General features: G+C 37.9%; 2 protein-coding genes across 7 annotated transcripts in view; one reads left to right on the forward strand and one right to left on the reverse strand.

Moving 5' to 3' along the window:
* Positions 1–17,418, forward strand: part of MLH1 (mutL homolog 1) — a 54,005-nt gene extending 36,587 nt beyond the window's left edge. For both annotated transcript variants that reach the window (XM_083379355.1, XM_083379356.1), the window contains 5 exons: positions 399–462; positions 3,341–3,502; positions 4,053–4,145; positions 5,492–5,605; positions 16,519–17,418. In XM_083379355.1, coding sequence (XP_083235481.1) covers positions 399–462; positions 3,341–3,502; positions 4,053–4,145; positions 5,492–5,605; positions 16,519–16,686 — 601 coding nt within the window. In that variant the 3' untranslated portion in view covers positions 16,687–17,418. The remainder of the gene's footprint in view (positions 1–398; positions 463–3,340; positions 3,503–4,052; positions 4,146–5,491; positions 5,606–16,518) is intronic.
* A 231-nt stretch (positions 17,419–17,649) lies between these two features.
* LRRFIP2 (LRR binding FLII interacting protein 2) overlaps positions 17,650–21,493 on the reverse strand; it is a 71,342-nt gene continuing 67,498 nt past the window's right edge. For all 5 annotated transcript variants that reach the window (XM_083379350.1, XM_083379351.1, XM_083379352.1 and 2 more), the window contains one exon: positions 17,650–18,530. In XM_083379350.1, coding sequence (XP_083235476.1) covers positions 18,420–18,530 — 111 coding nt within the window. In that variant the 3' untranslated portion in view covers positions 17,650–18,419. The remainder of the gene's footprint in view (positions 18,531–21,493) is intronic.

Below are 21,493 nucleotides of genomic sequence, written 5' to 3' on the forward strand. Positions count from 1 at the left end.
AGGTTGGGAGAAAGCGTGCTCCAATTTAAGCACAAATTGTGCCAAAGAGTGGTATATTCTATCATAAATCACATACCCATGTGATTTATGATAGAATATACCACTCTTTGGCGCAATTTACAGATGATAATGATATTTTGAAATAATATATAATTAGCACTTGAAGGACATTATCATCATTTTGTCCTGCAGGTATGTATTTGGCAATTATTAGCTTCAACATTCTGCTAAAATAGGTTGATTTTATATAACGCTGACCATTTGATTGTCACTTCTAATTCATAAATTAGAATCTAATTTGTAATTAATGTTTCAGTAAAGCTTAATTTTCTGCAAATGTTAAATACATAAGAGAATGTGCATTGAAGAAACTGATTTTTGTTTTCTTTTTATTCAAGTCAAGAAATGTTCTATCAGATCCTTATTTATGACTTTGGAAACTTTGGAATTTTAAGATTATCAGTGAGTATACTTTGGAGGGGATTTAAATTTGATACTTTACTAATCCTTTTAAAAATAGTAATTCCTTTTTTAGGCTATCATATAAGACAGACATGTCAAACACAAGGCCCGGGGGCCAGATCCGGCCCGCGAAGTGGTTCCATGTGGCCCGCGAAGCCATCCTGGAAACAGTGAGGGAGCAGCCCCCACTGCCTTGGCCCTGGCCCAGAGACCCTCCTTCTGCCAGAGACCCTCAGATCTGTCCCAAACCTGCCCAGGCCCCCATAGGCACCCTTGATGCGAATGATGTAGAGCTGGCCACGCCCACCCAGTAGGCCATACACACTCTGGCCATGCCCACCCAGTAGGCCACGCCCACCCAGGCCACACCCACCCGGCCCCCTGAGGGCAACCGCAATGCTGATGTGGCCCTCAATGAAATTGAGTTTGACACCCCTGATATAAGACATTCTGATTTTGTAAATAAAAAAAAAAGTCAGCCAGAGATTTATTTAGTCCAGATATCTGTTCCCAAGGGACCAATAACAAGAGGCATAGAAGAATAGAATAATGGTCACCTGTTCCAAGTGTTGACATTGAGTTACCAACTTAACTTTCATCAAGTCTTGTCGATATAGCAAATGTTTAGGCACGGGGCTTCCATTCCAGCAATGTGTGGAACACAAACGTGATTGTCCTCATGCTCTGTGAATATTTACATGGTCTGTTTTTAAATCCATACAATGTATGTATACATATGTTCTCTTGTCTGCCCCCACATCTGTAATTCAATTTTTTTTGGATGATTTCAAATTTTAGTATTATGATCTAAATAGAAATTTCCTATCAAATTCACTCAGAAATTTATGAAAATCTTTACTAAAATACTATTGAAAGATCAAGAGTACATAATTTACTGGATGTCTCTTACTCATATTCTTGCAGAAATCTAAAAGTGATACAAAATCTTTTAATGGTTTAGCAAGGTTTTTCTTTCTGTTTGGGGAGGGGAAACTGCAGTTTTTCAGATACTGTTATCTGCTAAAACAGCCTGAGTAATAGCAAAAAGTACTGGAAATTCCATAGATTTCCAATTCCGATAATATTTTAAGAATATTTTTCACCATTCTACCAGAAGCATACATTAAGGCACCTGATACAAATGCTGATTTTAGGGATAGTTTACTTAAAAATAAACAACTTCATATTTGAACTATGGAACACTTCTGAAATGGACACTACAGTGGGCTGGTAAGGTATATAACTTCTAGCTATTTGCCTGAGTTGCTCAGACTTCCTTCTAGAAAATATGAATTGATGTTCAGATTTTCTCGTAGCCAGTGAAAACCGGCAAAGTTCATCCTTCTAATATTTCTTGTATTTTAAATTCCTTGTTGTTCAATCTTCCAATCCACTTTTACTGTTCTTAACAATAGCAATTAACTATCATAATGATTTCCTTCTCCCTTCCCCTACAACCCCCATCTCTTCAGTACATGTCTTGCTTGCATATGTGTGCATACAGATGCAAGCATCCTAGTTTGTGCTTCCTTTTATTCTTTTTCTTTGGGCTCTGAAATAAACTTCTTGCTTATCTATCAATAGCTTCCATGATATCATTCATGTTATTCTAGATACAGTAACTTTGGGGTGTTTAATATACGTTTTGTATTGTTTCCGGCCTAGAGTCCCTCTTTGAGGGAGATACGCAGTTCAGAAACATGAAATATAAATAAATAATATAAATAATGACTTCACTTGCTTATCCCAATGTTTTATTACTATTATAGCTCATCATTTAAAAAATATTCTTTTATTGTTTTTAAATAGTGATGAAAAGAAAAAGAACCAAAACACAAAGATAAAAAGACATACATTACCATAGAAAAAATGCATTAAAATGAAGTAAAATACATGTAGTCTTCAATTTACAATCATTCGTTTAGTGACCATTCAAAATTACAACAACACTGAAAACAGTGACTTATGACCGTTTTTCACTTACAACCGTTCCAGCATCTCTATGGTCATGTGATCAAAATTCAGCCCAGATTTGCTTAGCAACTACATGATTCACTTAACAATTGCAGTAATTCACTTAAAAACTGGCAAAAAGGTTAGAAAATGAAAGTAAAAATCATTTAACAACTGCCTTGCTTACCAATGGAAATATTGAGTTCAATTGTAGTGGTAACTTGAGGAATACCAGTACAACAGAAAAAGTATAATACTGTATATCACTAACAGTAGTAACAAAAGAATTATATATATAATATATGTATCTAACACAATTATTATTCAAATACATAAACATTTCTAATACATTTATATCAGTCATTTTCTAACCTATTGTATTTTACACAAATGAGTCCTCTATTTAATTTCATTCATCCAAACAAAATCTGTGTCTACAAGATTCCATTCATAGATAGCAAATTCAGTCAGATTCTCAATCCATTGGTGGATCCTTGGTAGATGCTTGATGAATTAAAACAGAGATGAGTTTGCATGCTGTTCCATCCTTGTAGAAGATGTTGCTCCCAGAAATCCACAGGACCTATATACACTTATCTTTTTCTGGAACAGGCAGAACGTTCTGATATTAAGAGACAAAGTGTGGTTTAATTGTCAATTTTGTTTTTATAATTTTTATATAATTGTTATATTGTATTAATTACTACTTATATTTAGCTGCATAGTCACTGGAGCTGTTCAGAATTGTTAAATTGTCTTCCCAGTTAAATTGTAGAAGTCTGTTACTGCAGCCTTCCACAGTATTTAATCTCTGGGAGGGTGACATGCAGTTAATAATTTCCATATCCCGTCTTTATATAATTCATATAAAGAAAGTATATTGTTTTCATAAACAATAATGTTTATGTTTCTTCTGTATATCTAGGAACCAGCTCCTCTCTTTGATCTGGCTATGTTGGCCTTGGAGAATGCTGAAAGCGGTTGGACAGAAGAAGATGGTTCAAAGGAAGGCCTTGCTGAATATATTGTTGACTTCCTATCAAAGAAGAGTGAAATGCTAAGAGACTATTTTTCACTTGAAATTGATGTACTGATATAGCATTTTGTTCCTAAAACAATGAATTCATAATTATTAGGAATATACCCAATTTATTTACATTAGTAATTCCAGTATATGTAGTCTTGCCTAATGATGATAATTGGGATTGGCAATTCTATTGTTAAGCAAAGTGTTTGCAAAGTGAAAACAACTGTGCTTATGATCTTACTTCAGCTTTGCTTTGCTTTACTGACCTGCAAAGCTTGTAAATGCGAGGATTGGCTGCAAAGATGCTTTTTCATGATCATCATTATTAAAAGCTGTACAAAGCAATGGTACTGAAATTTAGTGGTAAATGAAGAAATTGATAGCATTCAAGTTATGAGGTAGCCTGTTGAAATTATGGATACCCATGATAAGCCTTCAAGAAAGAATTCAAAAGCAGTAATAAGAAAATACCTTTAGTAACACCATCAAAATAAATCTGAAACAGTAATGTGGTAGAAATATGTTCATAATCTGGCATTTTAATTTTAATTGATCTTATACAGTGGAATGTGATTATGCAAATGACAGCATAAAAACTTTCTGTTTACAGGAGGGAAATCTTATCGGGCTACCGCTTCTGATAGATAATTATGTTCCTCCACTGGAAGGGCTACCTATATTTATTCTTCGTTTGGCCACAGAGGTATGTTGACATTCAGCACAAATTACTGCTATGTGCAGTCATGATTAAATAGTTCATTTTTATTTCTTAATATTCAGCATGAGAAAAGATAGAAAAAAGGGCTTGGTGCTCTTAAAAAGTGTCTGTTTGTATTTGCTCAGTGTTGGGAAAATGAAAATACCATTAGAAGAAGAGAGGATCAAGAAAATACCGGACTGTGTAGTATTGGACACATCTGTGTTGAGGAAGTTAATATGTATTACTGAGTAACAAATAGACCCAGACAACATGTTGTTTACTAAGCATGTATAGACTTATAATAACAGAAAATTAATAAAATTTAAAAAATGTCTCTGAACTGAGGCCTAACTGATTATAATTTATTTTAATATTACCAGTTCTGTGAAACATTTAAGAAGTTATGGAAGACCTTAATACCTTTTTCCAATTATTCATCCAACTTCTTAAATTACAATGGATTGCCAAATCTCTATCAAACATAGTTTCATTAATATACTTCCCATTTTTTAAAAAAAGTTAAAACTGAGATAGCATTTGTAAAATATAACTATAATCACACAATCTTCTGCAATTTATCCTTAAAAAGGTTATGATAGGATTACTTGTTTAAATGATATCTTGCCTTTCCTTAAGGCAATGTACATAGTCCATTCTTCAATTTTTTTCTCACAAGAACCCTGTGAAGTATCTTGAGGGTAGACTTGAATCACAGGAAGTAGAATCTGCAAATAGGTGATTTTTAATTTTTTCCACAAATTTTTTTTATATATTCTCAACTTAGTCTGTGTATGAAGGATACTTATTGTGAAGTTTAACATTACATAGATATATACAAACATAATCTAAACTAATAAAAATTAGATTTAAAAATTTGAGAATGGAGTGTTTCAGTTTCTAGTTATACCCCCACCCCTACTACCCCTGCTAAAACATTAAAACTAAAATATTCTTTATTCATGTATAATATAAGGAGCCTTGATGGAGCAGTGGGCTAATGCCTCCTTAAGTAACACCAGCTGCCTGCAATTAGTGCAGGTTCGCATCCCACCAGGCTCAAGGTTGACTCAGCCTTCCATCCTTCTGAGGTAGGTAAAATGAGGGCCCAGATTGTTGGGGGCAATAAGCTGACTTTGTAATAATGCCGCTTGGGGTGTGTGTGAAAGCCCTAATAAGCAGGCAGATACATAGAATGAAGGCTACTGCTAAGCTTGTAAGCCGCCCTGAGTCTTCGGAGAAGGGCGGGATATAAATGGAATTAAAATAAAAAATAAAAAATATAGCTTGTCTTTGTAACTGACCGTTTCACTAAAGCTAGAACTATACATTTTATTTATTTTCTTTACCAGGTAAACTGGGATGAAGAAAAGGAGTGTTTTGATAGTCTTAGTAAAGAATGTGCCATGTTCTACTCTATTAGAAAGCAGTATATAATGGAAGATTCCGATCTTACTACTCAACAGGTATTGTCTATAGTTGTAAAGAATGAAAAGATCATTTTTCACCTGTAGCCATCATATACGGGAGTTAAAATTTTCAAATTTCCCAGCCACTTGTCTTAGAATTTTGGGAAATGTACATTTAGAAGACACCAAGTTTGGAAAGGCAAGAGCATAAAAATCTATATTTGTAAATTCTGTATCTAGAGTATTATTATTTGTGTATTTAAATGTTGCCCATCTCACTATCCAAAGCAATTCTGGATAGTTTACAGCAACATAAAGTTATAAATATAAAAGCATTAAAACCTGAAAATTACATTTAAGCAAAGGTTAAAAAGCAAAAGCATAGATGTTGCAGAGACAGGCATCTGTCTCTGACTCAGCCAACCAATTCCAGCATAATGCTCCCCATTTGGGGCCCCAAGCCAACAACCACAGACCTAGGTTTTAAGTCTTCTGGAAGGCCAGGAGGGTGGAGATAGTTCTCCAGTTGCAAGATGTCAGAGGAGGCTGGGGCATGGCAGAAAAAACTGTTCTGAATCGTGTTAACAAAAAATACTTGGCTTTCAGGTTCCATAGAAGGCCTTTTCTGCTGGATTAAGTGGGGCAGGCCAATCCCATTGGGCAAGAAGTTTTCTTAGATCAGGGGTTTTCAATCAGTGGTACGGGTACCACCTGTGGTACATTGGCACCTAGCAGGTGAAACACGACCATCCTAGAAAAGTAGCGGGGGAGGGGAATGAGCTGTATCTGGTGGCAGCACCGCACAAGCCTGAGCGAGAGACGGCTGAAGCTGCAGGGCTGTCAGGGCTCAGCTGGGGCTTGGTGCTGATCCTGGCGCTTCTGCTGAGCTCAGAAGAAGCGCCGATCAGCTGGAATGTTGCAGCATCTTCAGGGTCTTGTGGCAACTGATTCATATTTATGACACTCACAGTGGCCCAGGGTCATGTGAAGTGACCATAACCTCCTGCAACCACCGAGTAGAGGAGGGGGGGGAAATAAAAACCAAACACCCCCTACCCAACCCCCGCTGCCAATCCTCAACAGAAATGCTCACAATGAAAACCTCGGACAGGACGAAGAGCGCTGCTGGGCAGGCAGGCTGTGGCTTGGGGGGGCACTTTTTTTGTGCCATTGTAATTTCGAACAGTCACTAAGCGAACTGTTGTAAGTCGAGGACTACCTGTACTTCATCCATCTCTCTCTCTCTCTCTCTCTCTCTCTCTCTCTCTCTCTCTCTCTCTCTCTCTCTCTCTCTCTCACTCTCTCTCTCTCTCATCAAGTTTTTGACACCGTGCTAGGCAATTGGTGGTACTCGGATGTTGCCATATCCTAAAAGTGTTACAATGGGTGAAAAGGTTGAAAAGCCCTGTCTTAGATAACCTGGTTGGTCTCCTTCATTTCACATATTGGTCTCCTTTATTTCATTGAAAACACAGTATGCACTCTTGATTTAAGAGCTGAGTAACATTTTCATGCAATATAATCTTAAGAAATTTTTAGCTGAATTGGTCCTTGGTCAAAATTTAGTTATGCAAAAGCTTCATAGAATACTGCTAAAGTAATTGCCATGATGTTGCCTGAGTACCTTGCTTGATCATTCTCTTGAAGAGGTGTGCACAGATCAGCAAGGAAATTAATTCATTCAGTAAAAAGAAACAAAACAAAACACATGCAGTGAAACTCCGTTTAGCAGAGTGGTGAAATTTCTGTCAAATCCAAATTTGCATCATTAATGTAATTAATATAATTTGTGTACTTATGCAAATGACCCAAATCATCTAAAATATCTCAGTTGTGCCACTGTGCTGAAGATAGTCTGCATTTGTTTATAAATACAATATATTGGAAACAACCATGTCTATTTGTATGTGCTACACTGCATATTCTTTGATGTGCTGAAATCTTGCCTGGTTTCTGTAAAATGTCATATGAGATCCCACTGACTGAAACATTAACTGAAATTAGCTTACTGGGATTGTTCCTGGGTCAGCTAAGTCCTAGTGAATAAATCTACCACTGAAGTGTTGTGGCCTTATAGCCTGATTTAAGTCAGTACTTAATACCATGCTAGGAACTAAACAGGATAATCTTTACCTGGACTGTAGAAAATTGGATCAAAGCTTCTTATTACTGTTGTGGCAGCTTCTGTGAGAAAACTTTCCTGTTACCTAATAGTTTTTATAATATTCTATCCTGCACATTGAAAATTTTAATAATTAAATGATTCTTAAATTGCCTGCACATTCAAGATAATTTTGCACGCATTCCTTTGACAGCACTCTGAATTATCAATGTCTTGCTTCAGCTGGTTTTATGGGAAAGCTCCTGTAAGCAGGGCTTTTTTTCTCATAGAACGCTCAGAACGGAGTTCCGGCACCTTTTTTGGATGGAACCTTGTAGGGTAGGCAAGGTGGGTTGTATGACATGTGTGAGTTCCGGCACCTTTTTCTTTTACAAAAAAAGCACTGCCTGAAAGTATTTCTTTTAAAGGAGACACTTTTACAGAAGTATCCAGACTGCTTTAAAAACAATAGACTTTGTTCATTTGGGGAATTGATGTCTGAAGTAAAATTTTGTCTATTGAATGAATTTCAGAGAATCCGGGTTTTATTGTAATTTTAAAATAATTATGAAGGATTTTTTTCAGAAACAATCAAAACGCTATAATGAATTTTGGTAAAATTAACACAGTCCACTATGAACCTAAAATGGATATGGGGTTTTTCTGATCTAGGTTTAGTAAAATATAGTAACAGTAACAGCTTGTCTTAAAGAGTAGTACAGTTATAGGAACTAGTAAGCATGTTCACTATCTCAGTATTATTGTTATCCTATGCTGTGATAGTACATGTTAAATTGCAAAACGTCTTGCGTATAGAATAATGTGCTTGGGGTAAAACTGGGTTTCATTTGCATTTGTAGCATACTGGGTAAGCAGTATTGTTCTTAACCATTAGTAGCGAATGTTGATGTGACATACTAGAAAAACTATTTAGCATTCTTACAGTAAGATACAGAAAGTGTAGTTTAGCTTATGTGAAGACTTTGAGGAAAAGTTACAAATAGAGCAGTTACAAATCATTTATCTGTGGATCTGGATAGTGATGATCATGACAAGATTGCAAGTTAAAGTATATGAGTATTAAAAGAGCCTGAATTAATAGGGAAATGAAAGAAATACATATGCTGTTTGTTTGTGAAACATAATCTGGAAATCCTGTGTTTTTGTGAAATAGACCATGGAAAAATGTAATAGATCTGAAAGAAAATGACTCCATCTTGTGAAGTTGATCAACACATATATGGGAATGAAGGTGTAGGTTTAACAAATGAACAAAAGGCCAGAATGTATCTCAAGAATAAAAATGGTCATCATCTGTGTTGTTATAAAAGGCATAGGAAGGTAGGAATACATAAGTGGATAATAGCTGCATGTTATGATTCACTAAATCAGGGGTGTCAAACTCAATTTCATTGAGGGCCGCATCAGCATTGTGGTTGCCCTAAGGGGGCCGGGTGGGTAAGGCCAGGGTGGGCGTGGCCTACTGGGTGGGCGTGGCTAGAGTGCGTATGGCCTGCTGGGTAGGCGTGGCCAGCTCTACATCGTTCGCATCAAGGGTGCCTATGGGGGCACGGGCAGGAGTGGGACAGATCTCTGGCAGAAGGAGGGTCTCTGGGCCAGGGCCAAGGCAGTGGGGGCCGTTCCCTCACTGTTTCCAGGATGGCTTCGCGGGCCACATGAAACCACTTCGCGGGCTGGATCCGGCCCCCGGGCCTTGTGTTTGACATGTCTGCACTAAATGGTAATAATTAAAGAATCAGGAATGAGTTTTGGGGGAAAACCTGCAGAGTTCTGAGTATATGTGATGCAGTGGGAATATTATTTTGTTTAATGACAATGGGATCAGAGAACAGGATATAAGAAATAATTGAATGATTTGAAGGCTTGGAATGAATAATAGTGCCTTGTTTTTCTTCTTCCATGTGTAGATCAAATTTATACTGCCAGAATGAAGCCACCTTCTTGGCTTTGTCTTATTAGTGAAAGTGCTTGAAACAAAGTGAAAAAATATCAGGGATCATAACGTCTATAAAATCATACTAATGTTAAAACATATGTTCGCTTAGATTTTGAGCCCTCGTAGAGACTCTTGATAAGATGAAATTGTCCAGGTGGGATGCTTTATTAATGGTACCAATACTCTTTTTGGCTGCACTGACTTTGTCAAAATGGAAAATACTAATTGGGAAGATAGAAGATAGAAAAAAATTCTAAAAAAAAGATATTTTTTAAAAAACATGCTAGCCATTCTATCTTTTCCAAGGCTATCAGTTGTCTTTCACAGTGTAACAGCTGGTTTAAGGACTGAATGATACATGTTTTAGATCCCCATCTGCCTCTGTTTACTCTGTTGTTTAGGATTTGTAGTTATCTTATTGGTTGGAAAAAGACATCTGCTTTTTAGAAGCCTTTTTCCCTTCTTGCCCTTTTTTGTACAATTGCTTTTCTTCTGTTACTTTCATTTAAAAAATTCATTTAAACTTCAGGAGTAAAGTCTTCCTTTCCTGTGCCAGTGTCTGGAGGCATTATACAAACAAAATTGTTTGCTTTGGCAGAGTGAGCAATTTTACTTACTTGACCCAATAAATTTTGCAAAAGATTCTTTTAAAGAACCTATTTTACTTTTAACTATAGTCAGCAAGTCAAATATTGAAGTCTTTGCTATCAGTAGACTATGTCCAGTTATAAAGTCTAGCATATTTTGCTCTTTCAAGGATTTAAACCTAGAACTCTCATGTGCTGTGTGAGCCCTTATGTGGCTGAGCAAACAGCCTTTGCCTTTGGGGAGGGAGCATTCTCTGTCAGAGAGGAGGAAAGTTGCAACAGTTGTAGTCTCTTTATCTCAGAGTAGGTCCCGTTCTAGGGAGTCACATCTGTTTGGATAGATCACTAATAAGGTGGCTTGCTTGCTTGTGACATCTGTCAACTTTGTTTCAGAGACTTAGGTGAAGACTATATTCAAGATGTCCGCTTGCTTCTTCCTTTTCCCCATGTACTTTTTGTAAACAAGCTGGCTCAAGAATGGCAGCAATAAAATAAAAAATGACTGCTAGGGGAAAGAAATCAAGTGACTTAAAAATAAGCTGGGAATTAAAATAGAGGTAAAATGAAAGGTTTTTAGGCAGAGCTTGTCATAAAAGAGTGTAGCTATGCCACCAATTTAAATCTCTGCTGTTGAACTTAGAAGATTTGGCCACTCTGGAAGATGTTCCTCAATCAAGACGCAAGGTTGCCTGTGCCAAAAGGGAGCAATTCTCATTATCCTTGCACCTGGCATTCCTATTCTGCATGTCATCCTTGCCTTACATTTAGTAGACCTTGTGGCCAAGCACCAATTAGAGCATCATTATTTATTTATTTATTTATTTATTTATTTATTTATTTATTTATTTATTTATTATTGGGACTTATATGTCGCCCTATCTCTGGAAGGACTCAGGGCGGCTAACAACAATAAAATACAATAATACAAAAGTTAAAAAGAAATTAAATTAATGGCCCCAGTAGAATAAATTAAAATTAAGTTAAAAATTAAAAACATAATTAAAATCCCTGTCAGTCCAGGTCAGCCTGATGGAAAAGGAGTGTTTTGAGGCCGCGGCAAAAGGACCGGAGATCCGGGGCCATCCGAAGCTCAAGGGGGAGTTGGTTCCATAGGGCTGGCGCTCCCACAGAGAAGGCCCTCCCCCTGGGGGTCGCCAGCCGACATTGTCTAGCCGACGGTACCCTGAGGAGGCCCTGTCTGTGTGAGCGCACTGGGCGATGGGAAGTCGTTCTCAGCAGCAGATGGTCTTGCAAGTATCCCTGGCCTAAGCCATGTAGGGCTTTAAAGGTAAGTACCAGCACCTTAAATCTCAGTACAACTGGTAACCAATGCAGCTCACGCAGGAGGGGTGTAATATGGGAGTATCGGGATGCTCCCATCACTACCCGCGTGGCCGCATCATACCTTTTGAACTCAAATGGCAGAATGTGAACTAGAGATGCTTCCCCACTAATTCATGGTTTTCTGAAACATCTCTGGATGTTCTGTCTAAGTCTAGACAGATTGTCTGTTTAATTAGGATACAGCCAAATTCTGTGTCGTTTTCTTTGCCCAGTGGAACAATCAGGATGCCTCTAATGGCAGCCAGCCCCTTCAATCGCATTCTTCCTTGATTTTTATTTTTGTGTGTGGAGCCATCTTATATCCAAATGGCTCACATCTGTAAGTGGCCAATGACTGTTTTCATGTTCATTTGATTTGTAGCATGACCAAATTTTAAAAAAACAACCCCACCCCCAAACCTGAGGCAATTGACTTGAGAAAATGAGTTCCCTAGTTTGCACTGCATCCCATACAGTTAGATCCTTGCAAAGTTGTCTCAAAGGTAGCCCTATCAATATATTGGGGGAGTTCCAATATTAAATGTGCCTTTAAGGTAACCTGCACCTAAAAGAGAAGTGTATGAGTAATTTGGTTTAGTGATTAAGGCACCAGGATAGAAATGGAAAGATTTGAGTTTTTATTCCCACCTTAATATTGAAATCCAGCTGGGGGACCTTGGGCCAGTCACACACCCTCAGTCCAATTCACTTTGGAGGATTGTTGGGGGAAAATAGGAGGAAGAAGGTGTATTGGATATGTTCATCACCTTATTTGTAAAAGTAATAAAGGCAGGATACAAAAAAAATAGCGAGTGATTTGAGAGGAAGAAGGTTGAGAAAGTTGCTGTTGCATATAGTTGATGAGATCCTCAAAGAGATGTTAGAATTTTAAAGAACAAAGATAATATATGAATTGATGTATAGATATAGAAAAGGATAGTTTGCAAGTACAGGTATTCCCGAACTTATGACCACAATTGAGTCCAAAATTTATATTGCTAAGTGAGAAATTTGTTGAGTTTTGCCCTATTTTATGACTTTTCTTGCCACGTTTGTTAAGTGAATGACTGGAATCATTATGTGAATTTGGTTTCCCATTGACTTTGCTTGTCAGGTCACAAAAAGGGATCACATGACCCCAGGATATTGTAACTGACATAAATATGAACCACTTGTCAAGCATCTGAATGTAAATCACATGACCATGGGGATGCTGTAACGATCATAAGTGTGAAAAACGGTCATAAGTCACTTTTTTCAGTGCTGTTGTAACTTTGAACGCTCACTAAATGAACTGTTGTAAGTTGAGGACTACCTGTATGCTCTGTAATGGCCTTGCCATTCACTGTGCATCCCCCTCACAATTGCAGAAGCCATGCCAGTCTTGCTGTTTGCCTGCATTGCTCCCCAATGCCAGAAACTGCACTAGCTTTGTTTCTCCTCCCACTCATTTGAGTTGCAAGCCAAGCTGTCTTTGTCAAGCCCCCTGAGATGCCCCTCCTTCCCTCCCTGTCTGCTCCCCCCAGTGGCCACCACTGGTGCTGGTGACAGACCTGCAAGGCCCCCAAACCTGCAGAGCAGCCATAGTACTTTTCAAAAAAATTCTTGCATCTCACACTGCCCCCTCACAGCCCCTGCAATCACACATCACCAATTTGCATGCTGCCCCCGCAGCACCATTGTTTCTGCCTGCTATCTGATTGGCTGGGAGCTATTTGTCCCATGCAGCCAAATGCCTGGGTCAAACAGTGAATGGGCCTGTCCCAAGGTGGAGGGCCAAGGGACCACTGACTGTGGAGAATAGCTGGGGGAGGGCCAGTGGAGGAGGAAAGTTGGCTGCAAATGGGTTGAGGTGGGTGGCAGGGGGTGAAGGAAGTGCAGCCAAGGGTCCTTGCTTGAACGCCCTAAATCCATTATTGAGATACAAATGACAAACTCAGTAATTCCTCTGTAGAACTGTATCAGCAGCTCCATGGGCAATCTGAGCTTTCTGAGTTGATGCAGGAAGAACATTCTTTGCTGTGGCTTTTGAATGATGTTTATAATGTTAGGTGTTCCAAGTCCTCAGAGGTAATAGAACCTAGAAACTTGAAGATCTCTACTGTTGATACTGTGTTGCCTAATATTGTAAGAGGAAGTAAAATAGGAGAGCTTCTAAAATCCACTATCATCTCTACAGTTTTAAGAGTGTTCAGCTCCAGATTGTTCCGGCTGCACTATGGGGCCAGTTGATCTACCTCTTGTCTATATGCAGACTCACTGTCTCGAATGAGACCAATGATTGTTGTATCATCTGCAAACTTCAGTACTTTAACAGACGGATCCTTTGAGATGCAGTCATTGATATATGTAGAGGAGAGTAATGGAAAGAGCACACAGCTCTGAGGTGGGACTACTGTGCTAACTGAACAGGTATTCGATGTGATTTTCCCTAGCTTCGTTTGCTGCTTCCTGTTCATTATATACTCATGTCAAAAAAGGTACTGGGTAGAAACTTTAAGAAATGAAATGAATACCTAACAATAAGTATTGGGTATATTTTAGCTAATGAGTTTTTTTTACTAGAGGTTTGATTAGAGATGGTCCTCAGCAACTAAAATTGGAATGGATAAGTCTATTGCTAAGTGGCATTATTAAATGAAAAATCTCGTAACTGAACTGGAGTTACACTGATTCTACTGCAGTGATAGTGTGACAGCACATTTCCTGCCTGTTTCCTCCTTGACTTTGCTGGTCAGAAACCAGGTATGAAGGTTACAAATGATGATCATGTGACCATGGGACATGAGTTGTGTATGCCAGTAGTGAAGTGCCCAAATTGTGATCATGTAACCATAGAAATACTGTAATGGCCATCCTAAACCTACTTTTTCATTGCCCTTGTAACAGAATGGTTGCTATTTGGGAACTGAGGACCACCTGTATATGATATGGCTAAAGTTTATGTTTAGAACCTCACTAGACAACCCAGTTAGATCACTGATTCAGAGGTGTTTCCTCTGTGTTATCTAGACAAGAGAAACAGAATAACCATGGGTGGGCAAAAAAGCAGTGGGAGTGAGAGCAACTTCCAATTTCCTGCCAGTTTCCCCATTGAGCTTTATTTTGGGAAGTTGGCAAAGAGCGTCAGAAATTTTCCATTCTTCCATCTTTCCTTCCCCATTCTTCCCTCTTCCTTGCTTGATTGGTTAATTCTTCCCTCTCCCTTTCCCTTTTCATTCCCTTTCTTCTTTCCTCCCTCAAATTCCTGCTGGCTTCCCCATTTACTTGTGAAGCTAGCAGTGAGAAAGTAAAAAAATGTTGCCCTATGAGAGGGCGTTTCAACCTTTTCACCCATTGTACCACTTTTAAGATATGGCAACATCCGAGTACCACCAGTCGCCTAGCAAGGTGTCAAAAACATGACGACCCCCCCAAAAGGAAAGAAGTGATGAAGTACAGGTAGTCCTCAACTTACAACAGTTCGCTTAGTGACTGTTCGAAGTTACAACGGCACTGAAAAAAGTACCCCCGAAGCCACAGCCGAGCAAGACACCTGCCCGCCCGGCGGCGCTCTTTCTTCTGTCCAAAGTTTTCATTGTTGTGAACATTTCTGTCACGGATTGGCAGCGGGGGGTGGGGGTGTTTGGTTTTTATTCCCCCTGTCTGCTGGGTGGTTGCAGCAGGTTTTGGTCACTTCACATGACCCTGGGACACTGTGACCGTCATAAATATGAATCAGTTGCCAAGCATCTGAATGTAAATCACAAGACCCTGGAGATACTGCAACATTCCAGCTGATCGACGCTTCTTCTGGGCTGGTGCTGATCCTGGCGCTTCCACTGAGCCCTGACAGCCGTGCAGCACTAGCCATCTCTTGCTCAGGCTTGTGCGGTGCTGCCACCGGTTCAGCTCATTCCCCTCCCCTGCTACCACTTTTCTAGGATGGTCACATACCACCTGCCAGGTGCCAATGTACTACAGGTGGTACCCGTACCACTGGTTGAAAAGCCCTGTCCTGTGATACACTATTTAGCCAGTTAAGAGTCATGGCAACAAACATTTTAGGAGTACGTGTTGCTGAAATTGCAAGCAATTAAATTTATCAGATATCATTCAGCAGGTGTTTATAATTTGATCTTTTATTTCTCGGCCTTGGATAACAAGATTATACATATTTGCTATGAAAAAGAATGAACATATAGCTTCTTAATTTTTATGGATGCTAAATGCTTTATTGTAGGATGTCTAGCACTTCCATGTTGCAAATGACTTACAATTGAGCTCAAAATTTCTGTTGCCAAGTGAGTTGCTCCATTTTACCACCTTTCTGGCCACATCTGTTGTGGCAAAAATGCAAATAAGTTGCTTTTTTCAGTGCTCTTGTAACTTTGAACAGTCATTAAATGTTGCAAGTTGAGAACTACTCATATATTAAAGCAGGGTTCCCTAGACCACCACCAGTCCGTGGCACAGCAGAAACCAGGCTATTCAAACAAGCAAAGCCCAATCTGTGCACATACAGGATGCAAGGCAGTACACGAAACCACATCCTTGACCCAGTTCACCAAAAAAGGTTGGGGACCACAGTACAAAAGCAACCAGATGTTAGACCTTATGGGAATTTTGTTCTATTTGCATTTAACTCAGTCTACCCACTTGGCTCAAACTGTTACGTAAAGTAAAAAAAACCCTATCCTTGAAAATTTGTATTTGTCATTTGTATCACAGTATAGGTAACACTTGACGGGAAACTTGCAAAATGTTCATTTTTGCATGGATTTTTGTAATTAATTTATAATTTATAATCATTGCAAAAATGATAAACAATTGAAAATTGAAGAGAGATTGAGCAAATTAACTGTTAGACACAGGTATATTTCTGATTATTGCTGCATTAAATGACTTACAAATTGAATTATCAACTAGGAATTCAAAAAGACATGTTATATTGTTATTCAATAATGTATATGTTTCAAACTTTACTATGAACTCTGAGGTATTGTTAACACTGCTCTTACAGGTTGAAGAGCCTGGAAAAAGCATGAGATCATGGAAATGGACAGTGGAACATACACTCTACAAAGCTTTTCGGTCATACCTTTTACCTCCTACAAATTTTAGAGAAGATGGCAATATTTTGCAACTTGCTAATCTACTTGACTTGTACAAAGTTTTTGAGCGATGCTAAGTACAAATATTCTAGGACTATTTAATCTGTTTTCTTCCTTGTCATTATAACTTTAATCAATCATTAAATAGTACTGTATTTAACTTTTGCATAAAAACGTCTATTGAATGGTCAGAAAATTAATCCACTATTGTTCAACGTTTCACAATATCCACATATTGTACAGTGAGCAAATAAAGCTTAATTAAACTCCTAATGAACCATACAACTGATGAAGGTGTATACTGGACAAATATAGAAGATCAGAATTCTCTTTTTCTACTTGATGCTGTTTTAGTATTTCTGCTGGCAGATAGTTTGGGAATAGATGATTAGAGCATTCTTGAATGTAAAGGAAAATTTTATATAGAAATATAGGTAGCCCTCGACTTATGACCATAATTGAAAGCAAAGTTTTTGTTGCTAACCAAAACAGTTTTTAAGTGAATTTTGCCCCATTTTATGACCTTTCTTGCCATAGTTGTTAAGTGAATCACTGTAGTTAAGTTAGTAACATGGCTGTTAAGTGAATCTAGCTTACCCATTGACTTTGCTTGTCCAAAGGTTGCAAAAAGTGATCACATGATCCTGGGACACTGCAACCATCATAAATTCAAGTCAGTTGCCAAGCATCATAATTTTGATTATGTGACCATGGGGATGCTGCAATGCTCATAAGAAAAATGGTCATAAGTCGCTTAGTGCCATTATAACTTTGAATGGTCACTAAACAAACTGTTGAGGACTACCTGTACAGAAATTATCAATTTTCTATTAGTAATATCATAGTGATTATAAACAGCTCCTGCTGACATAGTTTTTACTTAATTATATCCTGTCAGGTTTGTCATTCAAAATAAATAATTGAAACATTTTCAGTCTGTAATGTTTTGAGTTACATAGGAGAATCAAAATTTTCAGAATTAGCACAATGAAAAGCTCAACAATGAAAATGCCAGAGAACATTAAGACAAGACACACCCATGCTATGCAAAGTGTCCATTTAATAGGTTTATATCCGCCACATTTCTCCCACCCACATTTCACTCCACACTTAAGCAGCATACACATCAGGTTTTACACAATTTACGATAACAAATCTTGCTCACTATTCTTACATTAAAAATAGGGATAGTACTGTTTAAAATTGAAATCTCAATTGTGCATCACCATGCAATAAAGCAGATTTTATACAAGTCATTTCTATTTTATATAAATTTAAATATTTTACAAAAGTGTTTCCCATCAAAATGTAAAAAGTTTAGCAAACAAGACTCCAATTGTGTTTTAAAATAAATGGTATTTGATTCCACATTATATTTTGTTCTAATCTCTGAAGTTCTCATTGCACTATATTAAAAGGCACTTGTGCCATGTGATGATCTCGAGCACATAATTGGTTAGTTTGTTGTGCAGCAAATACTCTTGAATTCGTGCATCTCTTTCCAAGCACCAAGCATTAATTAAAGCAGTTGAAAATAATTCAGAGAATAAACTTGATTTCACAAGTGTGAAAATAGTTTATATAAAATAAGCCAACCATAGGGAACTGGGCTCCATCAGATTCCTGAATTAAGCGGCTAGAACTCATCACTTGCATAAATATGTAAGCTGTTTTTCCCATTTGCTCAAGTTAAAGTATTATGAAACTAAAACTCACTGAACAGCTTTGTTTTTAAATTTATGCCAAGGAAAGCCTGTACGTAAAATAAGCTCAGGCATTTCCAGGAACAGTGCATTCTTTAGTTTCCTTTCTATTGTTGAGATAGCAATGCAGTTCGATTTGCCTTCATTTTCTCTAACCGTTTCACTAAGTGACTGTTGGTCATCTCCATTTCTTCTATCCTATCCAATGCTGTTCTTAACTAAAAAAAGAGAGACAAAACTGTTAGACTTGAGAAAACCAAGGTGCCATCTAAATATATCATAAAACAACAAAATATTTTGTTGCAGCTTTTTTATTGAACTAAGGTCCCCAAGTAATTTAGCAGATCTAAAACACTCTTTGCTTACAAAAAAGGTTTGAAAGCATTTTAGCCCTACATTTAGCAGTATCTGGTTAAACTACAACTAAACTAGGTGACAAAATATAAACCTATGCAGCAGCTAAGTTATGAAACTGACAAATAATGAAATTTTCATGTAAGTCATAACTCAGTTGCTTTTCTTTACACTATTTTAATGTCCACTATCAAACCCAAAGGTAAAGAAATCACTTAGAAGGGGAGGCATATGGGTACGCTTCATTCTGAGCCAGCTGTAGTTTCCAAAAAGCCACACATGAAGAACTAAATTGCAGTAGTCTAATCTTGAAATTGCCACATTTGTTATCAATAGAAGCTCTCTTATTTGCCAACACTGGTTAAAATTTCCACTTATCATGAAGGCTTCTCAATTGCCCATGCCAAATCCAGGATGAGCTCCAAGATGGAAACTTGCTCTTTAGATAAAAGTATTACCAAATCCAAATTCCAATCCCCAGAATTGTCAGGAAATCATGCCCAAAACCAATGATATCTCATGCACTTGGAGATATTCAAAGGCTTTTGAGATATCCAACCTGCTTCATAGGAAAAAGATATCATTAAGGTTTGTCTCATGTCAAACTATGGAAATTAAATCTATGTTTGTTAGTTTCCCATTCATTCAAAAGTTAATGTAGGCCATAAGAATTAGCCTTCTAACATCTCCCAAGTATATGGAGTCATCCAGGTCATGGTTATCCCTAAGGTGCTTTTCAAAAGGCAACTGGACTTTATTTTTATTTGAAGATGTTTCATTTCTCATCCAAGTAGCTTCTTCTGAAGAAGTTTCTTGGATAAGAAGTAAAACATCTTCAAGGAAAAACTATAAGTCCAGCTGCTTTTTGAAAAGCACCTTTAGGGTCTCCCAAAGTAATCCCCAAAAGTCAAAGCAAAAATGCCCCAATGCCACTTCCTGAGAGACTGAAGCAAAAAGTAGAACACTGTTAACCCTATAAGAAGCAACTGAGAAACTGCAACAATAACAAAATTGCATTTCTCTATCATCCATTGAAGGCAACTGCAACAATGCTACAAAACCCACAGTAGAAAGGATTTAAGTAGTTTATTTCCTACAAATGTTCTAGACTTGCAGTGCCATCATTTTGACTAAATATACAATTCAAGTGACTATTTATTAGAAGAAACTTTCCAGAGGCCCTCTAATAGTAATAGAGCACCACTAAGTTCAATAGCTCCAAAGAAATCCCACTGTCCAGATATCTATAGATGAAGAAGGAAACCCATCCTCTTTCTCAGAATAAACTGAAGTTCACTATTTATTCATAGGTTTTCCCTTTGCTCAAATGAAGATGGTCAGCTAGCTTCAGAAAGGCCTATGTGTGGTTCAGAAGACATCTGTACTACTTTTCTGGAAATATGGTCTTCTCTAAAAACATTGGAAGATGCTTCTAATCAAACTTCTTCAATGGATCCTAACCATAGCCGACAGATTTTAGTTAGTGGGGTCTATCAGTATCTGGCTTTGGACTGGCTATGACAGAGGTTAAGACTAAACCAAGGAGAATGGAAATTCAGGAGTAAATTAAGAACATGTTTCTCACTCTGTTTTCAAGAAATGTGCTAGCTTGGGAATAAAATTACTGAGTGGGCAAAACATATCCCAAATACAGTAGTCCTCAACTTATGAGCACAATTGAGCCCAAAATGTATGTTGTTAAGAGAGAAATTTGTTAAGTGAGTTTACCCCATTTAACGACTTTTCTTGCCACAGTTGTTAAATGAGTGACTGCAGTTGATAAGTTAAGTAACCTAGTTGTTAAGTGAATCTGGCTTCCCCATTGATTTTGCTTGTCAGAAGGTTGTAAAAAGGGATCACATGACCCTGGGACACAGCAAAGGTCGTAAATATGAAACAATTGCCAAGCATCTGAATTTTGATCACATGATTCTGGGGATGCTACAAAGGTTGTAACTAAAAAAATGTTCATAAGTCACATTTTTCAGTGCTGTTGTAACTTTGAACGTTTGCTAAATGACCTGTTGTAAGTTGAGGATTACCTGTACCGGTACTACTCAACTTACCTGTAACCACCTTCTAATATTCTGTGGTGAATGCCCTCAAAGGCACCCTTTTCAGGAATGTTTTCATACTAAGATTGAAAAACTTTCTAATTCTGTTTGCTAGGATTTAATCCAATGATTTTAGACTCACTAAAGGAATAGGATATAGTCTATGTATTTCTGCTTAAATATGGTACACGTTATTGGAAACTTCGCTATTGGAGAATAAACAAAGGAGCTAAAGAGACTGTGTAATATCTCAGATGTTCCAGTCCATGTTACATATTGTGTATCTGATTATCCAGCATGCATCACTTCTCAAAGAAGACAGAAAAATGAGGTGGCATTAGAACTATATGCTGAACTTTTTGCATTTCATTTGTATTTGGGATAAATCTGTATCTAGTCTAAGAACCACAATGGAATAAAGAGATCTCTTAATTTGTTAAGAGCTCACAACCTGTCATTCCGAAACAGGCCTTCAACAGTACCAGAATCTTGAAGGAAGCTGCTGAGGTTTGAAAAGAGGTTGGGGAGAATCTGTGAACTATGGCAAGATTAAGCAGAAATGCATGCTTGAGGAATCCAATAAATAGACAGATCTTACACACACACACACACACACACTAATCGTTTCCGACTCTAGGGGCCGGTGCTCATCTCCGTTTCAAAGCCGAAGAGCCAGTGCTTGTCCGAGGACGTCTCCGTGGTCATGTGGCTGGCATGACTAGACGCCAAAGGTGCACGGAACGCTGTTACCTTCCCACCGCAGTGGTCCCTAT

This window comes from Vipera ursinii, assembly GCF_947247035.1.
Source record: "Vipera ursinii genome assembly, chromosome: Z".
Taxonomy (NCBI): domain Eukaryota; kingdom Metazoa; phylum Chordata; class Lepidosauria; order Squamata; family Viperidae; genus Vipera; species Vipera ursinii.